A 12,889-nucleotide genomic window follows, 5' to 3' on the forward strand; every position below is an offset into this window, starting at 1 on the left:
TCCCTTTTCCAAAGAAATAAGACAGATTCTGTGGAAAGAGGGAGATGCAGGATTGCAAATGAGAGAAGTTCGTTCTGACTGTTTCCAGCAAATCCTGGCTTGTTTTAGGTTTTGAAATATGTTCGACTGAACCTAATGCTACTGAATGGTCCAGGATAAACAGCAGTAAGGACTAGAGTCCTCTGTTCAATATCAGAATGGGTAGAGCACAGCCATCAGCTAAACATGCTCCCTTTACACCAGTATGCCAGCACCTGAGCTTGAGGGACTGCCTTCAGATGGGAGGAGGTAGTTCACTGTCCAAGTTCATTAAACTCTTGGTTTCTGTTAAGAGTTACAAGAGAAGCACCTAGTGCCAGTTACCAGTAGTTTTATGGTGAGATCACGCCCACTAGGAATTGAACTGTGGCCAGCAAACTCATTGGATATTGGTCACCTAACAGCCATGAGATGGCAACAACTTTTGGTCACTGCTGACCCCAAATCAGTACAAACTGGCAACCCGGAAATGAAAGACTTGTATTCCGATCCCACACAGTCACCCAGGCCATGTGGCACATCTACTGTTTTTAAGGCAAAAATTGCATGTGCTTTATTTAATGTCTTTGGTAACGCTGAGCACAGTGTGGATTTGGTGCACCTATGCAGGCATGTTCTCTTGGCTCCTGCTTCTCCAACAGAGAACAGGTCTAACTGGATTCTTTATAAGCCACTTACTTCTGTTAACAGGTACGGTTTTGGGAGTGCTGGGAAGGAGAAGTTTCAGATCCCTCCAAATGCAGAGCTGCAATATGAAGTGAAACTCAAAAGCTTTGAAAAGGTAGGAGCAAAGTGCTGAAGTCCTGTTGGACGGGGAGAGAGATGTGTGGGGACAGCCTCTACCCTGGAAAGGAGGAGGAAGAGGTGAACCTTGATCAGCTGAGGATGGGGGGGAAAAATAATAAACCTGTAGAAGGTTGGGTGGGAATAGGAATCCTTGGATGAAATCTCCTGTACTTTCAGTGGATCCCACCTGCTTTGCGCAGCGTATCTCCTGCTGTATTCCAGTTCCCTCATGGTTGGTGGCAGTACCTCCACCTGTTCTTCCATGTCCTCCTTTCTCTCTCTACCCATAGAAAGATGCAGCACATAGCAATTGATTTCTATTACGCTGCCTGCAGTGACTCAGAAGCCTGAGTACCCGCCTCAGAGCAGACAGCTAAGAATCAGGGCACACACCCCAAGCTGGTTTTGAGTTGTACACTTAGATTTCTTCACTCAGATATCTAATGTAAACTGCTCAGGTGCTGTATCAGCACTAACCGAAGAGTTGCAGACAGCCCCCTTGGTTACTCCTATCTCACCACTCAGCTGCGTGCACTTTTGTGATACAGCATCCCTTACAGTAAAAGTCACTGCAGTATTTTAGGTCACCCCACCAGGCTCAAAGGATCAGTAGGTTACCCCAGGTCAATTGCACCTTAAATTTCACACCAAATACAAGACTGTAACCAATTTGAAAGTAAATTAGCTGAAGGTTTATTAAATAAGAAAAGGAAATGACTTATTTACAAAGTTAAAGCAGGGTAAACATACACAAATGAGTTAAAATGGTAAGTTTTGAAAAGTAATAGAAGTTTCACTAAGAGGTAAGCTCTGGCTATCCTTTTGGGCTAACCCAGGTTAAGCAAGGGGAATCTCTCATTTATGTCAAGTAACCCTTGCGCCACCGCTCTCACCCCGCCAATTCAAGTGGCATAATATTATTTTTGTTTGGGGTTTGATTAGTCTTTTCCCTTGTGCTCTGAGGTACAAGCTCAGTTGATGGGGTGAATCAACTTGCATTTTCATAGGGAGCAGGGGATGAGGAGTCAAAATAACCAACGCCTGTTGTCCTCTTTGTCATCCCACAGTAGTTTGGTGTCAATGGACCTTTCCTGTTGGGCAGAATGTAACACCTGTTGGAGATTAATACTTTACACTAGTTCATGACTTCCTCATGTCTGGTAATTTTACAGTCACAGAAGCTGATAATATAAGTTTTTCAGATACTATGTTTATAGTATGGGATGCAGATGTTTTAAGTGAGATTAATGCCTTCGGCAGCTCACAAGCATTCAGTAAACACTAAACACATTCCTACATTTTAATACCTATGTTAAGAATACTAACAAACGTGAGCCAGACTGATTCCTGCTCTGTATTTGTCAGTGTTGATTTGAAATATGGGGACCTTGCTATGAGCTGGCAGCTCATCTGCTGGCATCACAGTTCCTTCCAAAATCAGGTGGCTGAGTGAACTTTTTCTGTCTGAACAGGCTAAGGAATCATGGGAGATGAATTGCGATGAGAAGCTGGAACAAAGCTCCATTGTGAAGGAGAAAGGCACTCAGTACTTCAAGGTAAGTTAGTCCTACCTGCTTGTGGTCAGCATTGCTCAGTCCCTGTTGCAGAGCTGTCTCATATGTTGATGGCATGTTGCATGCAATATGCATACTTAGTTTCTTTTTGGGTAGGGGAGGATGGGCCTTAGAGGGTTTTTCTTCCTGTTAGGACGCTCTCCTTGAGGTCCGTTCTGCATTTTCCCTGGGGGCAAAGGGGGCTGGAGCCCATAGGCCCTTTTTTGCTTTACCCATTCAGTATTTTCCTCTGTTACATGTCTGGATTAGTGATCCTGGGGCTTTTGCAGCTCTACTGGGTGTTCTCCAATCTGCATGAACAATGTGGCAAAGCATATGAGTGGCTGGGTCTTGTATTGATTTTTATTTACACATACAGCACTTGTATGGCCAAAGAACATGTTCTCTGTTTAATTTTAAGGCAGCTTTTTCTAGCTTGAAAAGGGGGTGTTGGGAATGTTGTGAAGAAGCGGGTGGAGGTGGACTAACTCCAAGTTCTTCTTTGAGTGGTCCCCGTGGGTGCTCCACAATAGGTGTCGGGCTCGCCCAGCGCCGCAGATGGAAATCTTCCAGCAGTTTCTCCTGGATTTCACATGCGCCGGCGCGCGCCGCCCCCCTGCACGCCCCCGGCCGCGTGCACGATCCGGTCCCCGCCAGTTCCTTCTCAACCGCCGTTGGCTGCAGACGGAATCCACTCAGGCTAAGGCCAGAGTCAGATTACTTAGTGGTTTTGTTCCACGTGCAATTTGTTGTTTTTGGTTATTAAAAAAAAAAAAAGAGAGAGGAGCGGAGACGAGAAGAGTGGACGTGAAGGCCATTTAGGTCGCCCACTGCTGCAGGCTGGTGATCACTGTTTGGGGTGGAAAGGCACGGATTAAGTGCTAAGTACCCTATTAACAATAAAGGACACACCGCAGTGGCCTCTTCAGGTTTTAAAAAGTGTCAGTCATGCCGTGAAGCTATGCCAGCCTCCTTGGGGCATAGCGAAGGCATCCAATGCCTGGGGGAATTACAGCTTACCCAGACGCGTTCTCGCTGTGCTAGGCTCACAGCCAGGGCCAGGAAGGACAGAGCGATGAGGCGTAAAATGCTCTCTGACCCTCTCAGTGCAGAAACAGAGGAAACTCTCCCTGGCTCGATCCTTGCCGTGTGTTTGCAGCGAGCAGGATGAGCGGAGAACACAGCCATCAGCCGCATACTCGGGCAAGCGGCAGTGCGGCAGCGCACGTGGCAGAGGCTGAGCCTCTGGTAAAACAACAGCCGGCACGCGCGGCGCCTAGAGCATGAGCCAGGCAAGCACCGGAACCGGTGGCACAGACCCCCGCGGCACCAGTGGTGCAAGGCTGCCAAGCACGGAGCCTGTAGGCACTGGAGGGGGATACCCATGCGGCACCGCAGCTGACGGTGCCAAGCGCGGTGCTGACAGCGGGGCCGAGATCTCTGGCACGGGAGGGGGTGGTGCTGGCCCCGCAGCAGAGGGGCAAGGCAACATCAAAAACCCAGCACCGCAGTCTATCTCTGGACAGGGCTTCGCTGCTGTTAGCACCAAGCCCTCCCCCTGAGATTCACACGCCGCACCAAAGGCCTGTGTCTCCACCAGCCCATCCGGGGAGAAAAAAAAAAAAAAAATCTGTGTCGTCCCGGAGGTCTCGCTCTCCCAGACATCGGGGGGAAAACAACCCGTGAGTGGTCCAGGTCTCCACCCCCGGACCTTTGCTCATGCTGCCATGGTCGTCCTTATCATGCTGGACGCAGACAAACCACAGGCCTACACCCAGGGGCAGGTTCCCCCCACCCCCCCGGCTGCTCAGTACTCCTGCGGGCACTCCCTATCGGGGACGGAAACACAGTTGTCTCAAGGGGAGTTAATTTTAGAACCCCGAGACTTTCCTTCACAATCCTCCAGCGAGCAAGTGTATCATCGACCGCAGGAACCCGAGGGTTCGAAGGAGGTTTACCTTAGTGGTTCCTCCTCATCCTCCCCAGATGAGGCCATGGCCCCCGGGGATGTCTCTCCCCCCTATGACCTTAAACACTTTCAGGAGCCGTTTAGAAGAGTGGCTTTCATGCAAGACATTCAAATGGCAGAGGGGCAGGAGAAACATCACAAACTCCTGAAAAAATTGAGACCCCCGGCTTCATCCAGAATTGCTATTCCACTGGATGAGGCCATTCTGGAGTCAGCCACTACTATATGGCAGGCTCCAGCCTCTGTTCCGTCTACGAACAAGAGAGCGGATAACAAATACTTTGTCCTGGCTAAGGGCATGGAGTTCCTCTTCAGTCACCCACAACCAAATTCTTTGGTGGTCGGGTCGTCCCATCAGAGGTCAAAGGCTTCTCAGTACAAATTGGGGGATCGGACACAGATGCTAAGAAGCTAGAGCTGTTTGGCAGGAAGGTATATTCCTCTCCTATGGGCCTCTCTATTGAGAGTGGCAAATTATGGGCACACCTAGCAAACCATAATTTTGATAATTACTCCGGGCTTACTCCCCTCATGGATTCACTCCTGGAAGACAAAAAGCTGGTGTTAAAGGCGATTGTTCAAGAGGGCTACACAGCATCGCAGACAGGAGTCCAGATCGCCCTGGACGTGGCGGACACGGTGGCACGTTCAGCGGCTACAGCAGTGGTCATGTGTAGAGAATCCTGGTCCTAGACGTCGGGTATATCGAGGGACCTACAGGCGAAGATCGTGGACCTTCCCTTTGATACACAAAAGCTGTTTTGCAGACTCAACCGACTCGGTCCCTCACTCCAGTAAGGACTCGAGAGCTACACTTAGAACCTCGGGCATTTATACTCCCCCATACAGGAGGGAAAAATTTTATCCTCAGCAAAGACGCTACGTTTACAACCACAGCGTGCTCAATATCAACGGGGCTATGGCCACGGGCGCTATCAATAGCGGCAACAGTACAGAACCCTAGGCGACATTCTCAACAAAGCCATACACCCTCGGGTCAGGCCTCAAAGGCAACAAGTTTGATGGGTATGTTGGGGGCTGCACTATCTATACCCTCGCTCAATGCCACTCTCATCTCATGTTCCATCATCGCCTCAGACCGTTCCACTCCCAATGGCAAAAGATCACCACAGACACATGGGCGCTGGAGATCACAGCCACGGTTACGCGATCCCCTCCCAGTTGCTTCCACTGACGAAGCCTCCCACCAGGCCTCACCTCAGGGGCACAGCCACGAGGTGAGGCTCAAGCAGAAGGTGACTCACCTTATGTTCACAAGGGCGGTGGAAAGAGTGCTGGAATAATTCCAGGGGAAGGTTTTTATTCATTCTACTTCCTATCGGAGAGGAAAACAGGAGACCCATCTTAGATCTTCGGGGCCTCAACCGTTACTTGCGCAAGCAGCGTTTTCGGATAATCACGGTTGCCTTGATACTCATGGCACTGGACGATGGAGACTGGGTTGCAGCACTCGACTTACGAGATGCTTAGTTTCGTACAACAATCCACCTGGCACACAGATGCTTCCTCCGCTTCACGGTCGGCCAGGAGCGCTTCCAGCACAGGGTTCTTCCGTTTGGCCTCTCCTCAGCCCCCAGAGTCTTTACCAAAACCCTGGCAGTGGTGTCAGCCCACCTGCACAGACAGGGGGTGTTTATTTCTCCCATATCTGGGCAACTGCCTGCTAAAAGGACCTCGAAGGCCTCAATCGATCTGTTTGCCACCCAGTACAGCCAAAAAAAAAAGAAAAAAAATTGTCCCCAGCACTGCTCCAGGGCAGGAATGGGGCGGGGTTCCCTGGGGGACGCATTCATGTTTTTCATGGAAGGGCTCCCTACTTTACGTGTTTCCCCCCGCAGTGCTTATCCGCAAGGTCTTGCACAAAGCCAGAAGGGATAGAGCTCGCATGATACTCATAGTCCCGCTTGGGATCGTCAGCAATGGTTTCCCTTGCTTCTGCGCATGTTGGACCGCCCACCGCTCCCTCTACCGGTGGCGCCGGCCTTACTCTCGCGGGCTCAAGGGTCCATAGTGCACCCGCACCCTTAAGGTCTACACCCACAAGCATGGCTAATCCATGGCTCAGCTCCTTAAAGAGCACATGTACGGAGGGAGCACAACAAGTCCTGGAATGTAGCCGAAGGACCTCCACCAGGAGGACTTAGAAGCACAAATGGACTCGTTTCACAGCTGGGGGTTCCGCCAAGCAGTTAGCTCCCCTTGACGTTCCTATACCTGTAATACTAGAATATTTATTGGACCTCGAGAGGCGGGCTTTCTCTATTCCCGCTAAAGGTCCACCTCGCTGCTATATCAGCCTTTTCGGCATACAGAGGAAGGGCCCACGGTGTTCGCCCATCCTATCATTACCAGGTTCTTGAAGGGGTTGGTAAACCTGTACCCCCCCTCGGAAACCGCTTCCACCATCGTGGAATTTGGACTTGGTGCTCAGCACGCTATCGGGTCCACCTTTTCAACCATTAGCCACAGTTCCCATACGTCTCCTTACAATAAAAACAACCTTCCTCCTTGCAACTACGTCAGCCCGCAGAGTGAGTGAGCTCACGGCAGTGATGGCAGCGCCGCACTGCACAGTATTCTCAAAGGAGGCGGTAACCTTAAGGCTGCACCCAGCCTTTGTTCCAAAAGTCTCTCCGGAGTCCAATCTTAACGAGCCAATAGTTTTACCCTCGTTTTTACCCGAAGCCTCACAGCTCCAGCAAGGAGGCACGCCTGCATCTCCTAGATGTGAGGAGGGCGTTGGCCTTCTACACAGACAGAACTAAGTCCTTCTGGAAAACGGACAGGCTTCTAGTCTCTCTCGCTCCTGGGTCAAAAGGAGAAGGTCTCTCTTCCCGGAGAATCTCAAAGCACATTGTGTCCTGTATAAAAATGTGCTTCGAACTTCGAAAGACTCCTTTGCTGGCCCCACCCAGGGCTCACTCCACCAGGGCGGTGGCGGCGTCAACAGCCTTCTTCAAGGGCATCGCGTTAACAGACATCTGTAGAGCGGCGACCTGGTCATCCTATGACACCTTCGCCAAGCATTATGCCCTGCCTCGGGTATTCTGAGAGGATATCCGTCTGTCGACAGCAGTCCTCTCGGGGGCAAAGTGCACATAAACTGGTTACTGACCTCCTTATTTGGGTTACTGCTGGGTAGTCACCTATTGTGGAGCACCCACGGGGACCACTCGAAGAAGAAAGAGAAGTTACTCACCTGTAGTAACGATGGTTCTTCGAGATGTGTCCCCGTGGGTGCTCCACGACCCGCCCATCCTCCCCGCTTTGGATCTCTGTCTAGTGTTTTTTCAGGAGCATCCGAGGCGGTTGGTCAAGGAACTGGCGCGGACCGGATCGTGCACGCGGCCGGGGGCGCGCAGGGGGGCGGCGCACGCCAGCACATGCACGATCCAGGAGAAACTGCTGGAAGACTTCCAATCTGCGGCACCGGGCGGGCCCGACACCTATTGTGGAGCACCCACGGGGACACATCTCGAAGAACCATCGTTACTACAGATGAGTAACTTTTCTCTTTATTGGCTACAGGAAGGGAAGTACAAACAGGCAACATTACAATATAAGAAGATCGTGTCCTGGCTAGAGCACGAAACAAGCTTCTCTGAAGAGGATGATGCAAAGGCTAAGAGCCTGAGGCTTGCTGCCCTCCTTAACCTGGCCATGTGCCATCTCAAGCTGAAAGAGTACTCTCTGGCCTTGGAAAACTGCAGCAAGGTAACATGGCTTTACACACCCTGGTGAGCAAAGTGGGCAGAGCAGCTGGACCCAGGTGTAACAAGCCGAGCAGCACAAATCACTGTGGTGGGTTTCTGCCCTCACTTACCCTGCCCATACTTGGGAAGGGTCCAATATATCAAATTCCTCAATGAAAATTATTATTCCTTTCCATCCTTATCTGTGACAGATTTTTTTAATAGCTGCTTTTATGAGAAGTTCCGAGAACTTTAGAAAAGAAAGTAAGCTTCACTTATAATTAGGGAAGCTGAGGCACATAGTGGTTAGAGGACTTGGGTAAGGTCAGGCAGGAAGTCAGGTGGCGCAGCCAGGACTAGAACCCATATCACCTGGCTCCCTGTCAGATACTCTAGCTGCCACACCACAGTCTCTCTTGTTTTACCAAGCCTGGAATTCCTGGAGCATGTGCCCTATAAAATAAGCAAGCTCACCCTGTAAATATGTCCTGCTGCTTGTCTGGCTGTTTCTTAAAACCAGACTCCAGTCTTCTGCTCCCTTCTTATCCAGGCACTTGAGCTAGACAGCAGCAATGAGAAAGGCCTTTTCCGGCGTGGTGAGGCCCATCTGGCTGTCAATGACTTTGAATTGGCTCGGGCTGATTTCCAGAAGGTGCTACAACTTTACCCTAGCAATAAAGCAGCCAAAGTGCAGCTGCTAGCCTGTCAGCAAAAGATTCGGGAGCAGCATGAGAGAGAGAAGAAGATGTATGCCAACATGTTTCAGAGGCTTGCAGACATGGACTCCAAGGTAAGTGGCAACACACTGCAAAATCCTGGGAAAACTCAAGGGTTCATGTGGGAAGAAGAGGCCTGGGGCATTCTTCTTGCTGTCTTCAGTGCTGCCACTGGTACAAAGAGAAGATAGCTCAGCACTGCATTTGCAGAGAATGGAAGCAGTTCTCTGGTACCAGATACGGCTGGGTTGTCAGAGCCAAGCAGCACAGAGAAGTGCATAGAATGGAAATTGTCTTTTACAAGACTTCATCATGCAGAGCCAAAATGGTGTCAAACGTACATGCATGTCATTGCTCCCTATATGAACATTAAGGAAGAACTGCAGGAAGCACCTCTGGCCAGGCCTCGCTAATTGCTTCCTAGTTAACTTATGAAACTTGAGGGAAGCAGGGCCGCACAGTCCATCTTACTGTGATCCTGAGTCTCAGCTGAGCCCCTTAGGGAGCCCAAAAATCCTGCAAATGCGCAACAAATTAATCTCAGTCATAGTAGTAGGCTGCTAAAGTAGGGAAGGGGTGAACGTCTCACTCAGTTTTTTCAATGTCTCCCTTGTAGACAGAAGCTGATACCCTCCACACCAGTGGCACCTGCAAAGATGACACAGAAATGAAAGAAGACAAACAGAATGGAGTTGAAGATAAACCTCAAGTTGATGCAGAAGCATAAATACAAACCCAATTCCATTAGTTTTGTAAACTGAAGAATTTCCAGTGAATTAGACCTTTATTTTTCTATCTGGTTGGATGGTGGCTTCAGAGGAGCAGAGGCTGGGGCCATAATACCACAGTCATTTGCAGCTTTGTGTGTATGTCTGTGTAGGAAATTTGGTGGCAGCCCAGATCTGGTGTAATCTTAGGGACTTTATTTATTCATTCAAGCTCTCTGTTGTTGTTGGGAAGTCTGTCAGGATTCCTTCTGCCCAGTTTCATTTCAGTCTGTCATTGGTGTTTTGTTTTTGTTTTTTTGTGGTCCCAACTTATTTTAACCCCAGTCCTGCTTCCTAAATCCATTTCCTTGATTTTTTTTTCTTTTTAAAAGTCTGTCTTTCCTGAGAGAGTCCTCACCTGAGACCTAAGAACAAATCACTGCACCCCATTTTTCTGCCTCTGCCTTGCTCCTTGCTGTTGCCTCTGTTAAAGCAGAGACCCTTCCCATGAGTAAGTGTTGTAACCTTCCTTGTATGCCTGTTCTTTGCACATTGCTGAAGGTAAAGACTGTGAAGTCAAAGCTTGAGCAATAAAGCAGAAAAACTCCCAAAGGTCGAATTTGTGTTTTAAGCAGGATGTGCATATTTCTGTGAATGAACTTTAGTCTCCCACCATTCTCAGACTATACCAAGCCTTCAGAGTCATGCAGCTGCATCGTAGCCATAGTGTTTTACTGGATGCCTGTATTATACAGTGTTCCCTATATTCACACTTAAACTATGTTTTCTCCACACACACATTGCAAAGGGGAGATATGAATTTCTCCCTCTACCTAGGAAAAACTGGTTGTCCGATAATTGGTGCACTCCGCTTTTGCATATGGAGTCTCTATTGATGGGAACATTGCCAGCAGACTACATTTCTGAAGCATCTAACTGGGCCTGCAAAAATATCATTCGCTGACACACATCAGATTTGAAGGGACAACAGTAGGTTAAAGTTAGACACATTAGAAATATGCAGGATTTTGAACTCTTAAGCATAAAGTGTTGAGAAGAAATGACTCCCATTAACTGTTCCAATCCCATAGGGAAGCCATTTTTCCTGACTGCAGGTAAGGAATGTAGCGCTGTTCAAAAAAGGAAAAATATCCCACACATTGTTGAACCTATACATACGTTATAGCTTTCATTTAAAAGCATGTAGCGTAGAATCTCAGAGTTATGAACTAGAAATAGATAATGTTTGTAACTGAAATATTCAAAACTGAACAAAATGTTCAAAACTGAACAAAACGTTCTTTCAAAAGTTTACAAACTTCACATAGTAACATTTAAAATCTGTATTAAGTGACTATTCAGCTGTAAACTTGAACATAGGCATTACAGCTTTGAAACATTACCATGTAGATGAAAAATGATGCTTTAGTCATCTGAATTTAAATGAAACAAAAAGCAAAAATAGTTTATCTTGTCAGATTTTTTTTAAAGCTTTCCCTTTATTTTTAGTAGTTTAGCACACTACAGTACTTGTTTTGGTCTCTGCTGTTTGCATATTTCCAGTGCCCAATGAGATGTGTTGTTGACCGGTTAATTCTGGTGCTCTGAGGCTCTGTTGTAACTGGCTTTGCTAGTGAATTGTGACTCATTTTACGGTCTGTGGGGCTGATTTCTGATCTTGCTGTAACACCGTATAATGCCACTGACTTTAATGAAATCACTTCAGGTTTTCTCTGGTGTTGTATGTGCCCAAGACCCATTTCCTTCTGTGTTGCAGTGGAGCCATGGCTTGAGTGGAACATTAGTAACACTACATGACAGTTAAGGATAAGCAATGAAGAACAATCTCACAAATGAAGTTACGAGGGGGATTTCAAGGAAATGGAATATAATTCAAGTTGGAATTTGGCTAAGGAAACCCAAACAACATACTTGCCCTGGTAGTCAAAGATAATCCAGGTTTTCCTATGTTCAAATTAAGTTGTATTAAGACCAGAATTCGCATAGCACAAGAGCTCCCTCTTTGCTTCCTGCTGTGCGCTGTAGATACAAAGCCATTCTCTAAATTTAGTATTCTGTAATTCCATTGACTTCAGTGATGCTGTCTCCTTGCTTACAGCTGTAGGAGTAAGAGCCCACAGCTTATGTACTGCTTCTTTGAATATTGACACTCAATGGCTGAAGAGGTCGTCTGATTGAAAAAATTGCTCTGTTAGCCTTGTCTGGTACACCAGAAGCATAAGAACAGCTCAGAAGAGAGAACGTTCTGATTGTATTTCATTAATCTGCCTTACCAAAGACTCGTATAGATATCAGTTTAAAGGTGGGAACACTGGTCAAGGCCATAGAGCCGGTCAATGGTTTTGAGTCTCAGGGTGCGTTTTCCCCATCTGTAAAATGAACGCTTCTGAGCTGCATTAAACAGGCCTTTTTTTTTTGCTTCTTTATAAAAAATTATATGAGTCCAGCATGGGATGTAACACAAGATTAAATGGCCCAAAACTGGACCACAGAGTTCTATCTTTTATAATAGTACTTGCATCTTGCTTTCCAAGTGCACCAGACATCTGGTGAAAGAAGCTGCTTTTGCCACATGACAGTATGTGGGAGATTTCAGTCACCTGCACTGCATCAACCGCAGCAACTCCTAGCAAGTGGACTTCAACGTACTTTTAAAAGGAATGTATCTCATTTTATAGCTGAGTGAACCAAACCCCACAGACTTTCTGTGATTTGCCCAGTCACACTGAAAGTGAGAGCTGGAAATGCAGGTTGCAGTCTCTTTATATGCAAGTGAAGGTATGCCCCAGTATGTCAAAAAGGGACACCAATGCCTTCCATGATTTGTGGGGCTCAAATTACATCAGAGCTAATTGGCTCAGTTTGATTAAAACAAATGGGTTTTTAGTTGGCTTAGTCAGACTCAGCCTGGGATCTGAGAGCTGAGCTGGGGTCTTCTGTCCTCACTCCTCCATTCTTGCTGCCCAATCCCTAGTATCACTAAACCCAAGGTGAGTCAGGCCCTCCCACCAGCTGAGACTGGCTTTCAAAGCGTGAGATTTTTAAAAAGGGGGGTCCCTGCACCCTGGTTTCTGCAACGCCTGTGACAGCACCGAGCTGGGAGGCAGGAGCCTGCGCTGGTTCCCCGGTGAGAGCTGGGAGCTGCCCCGTATCCCCCGACTCCAGGCGCTGAGGCTTTATGCATAGCTGTGACAGCCCAGCTCACCCTGCACGCGCCAGCACCTTGCTCCCGGGGGCTGGTGGGGTGACCCGTAGCCCGTGGGAGGGGCAGGGGGCACAGCGCCGCCCCGCTGCGGGCTCGGCTCCCCGCCGCCACAGGCTGGAACACGCTCTCGGCCGGACCAGCCCATAACGCGATTTCTCCCCTCGTGCGCTTTTTGAGCAA

The 12,889-nt window shown here is 48.4% G+C and overlaps 1 protein-coding gene across 1 annotated transcript in view; it reads left to right on the forward strand.

Moving 5' to 3' along the window:
* The window catches only part of FKBP4 (FKBP prolyl isomerase 4), a 35,889-nt gene extending 24,033 nt beyond the window's left edge, over positions 1-11,856 (forward strand). The window contains exons 6-10 of the mRNA XM_075002678.1: positions 730-820; positions 2,298-2,381; positions 7,897-8,082; positions 8,611-8,850; positions 9,393-11,856. Coding sequence (XP_074858779.1) covers positions 730-820; positions 2,298-2,381; positions 7,897-8,082; positions 8,611-8,850; positions 9,393-9,503 — 712 coding nt within the window. The 3' untranslated portion in view covers positions 9,504-11,856. The remainder of the gene's footprint in view (positions 1-729; positions 821-2,297; positions 2,382-7,896; positions 8,083-8,610; positions 8,851-9,392) is intronic.
* The last annotated feature ends 1,033 nt before the right edge of the window (positions 11,857-12,889 follow it).

Source organism: Carettochelys insculpta, chromosome 1 (genome assembly GCF_033958435.1).
Source record: "Carettochelys insculpta isolate YL-2023 chromosome 1, ASM3395843v1, whole genome shotgun sequence".
Lineage (NCBI taxonomy): Eukaryota > Metazoa > Chordata > Testudines > Carettochelyidae > Carettochelys > Carettochelys insculpta.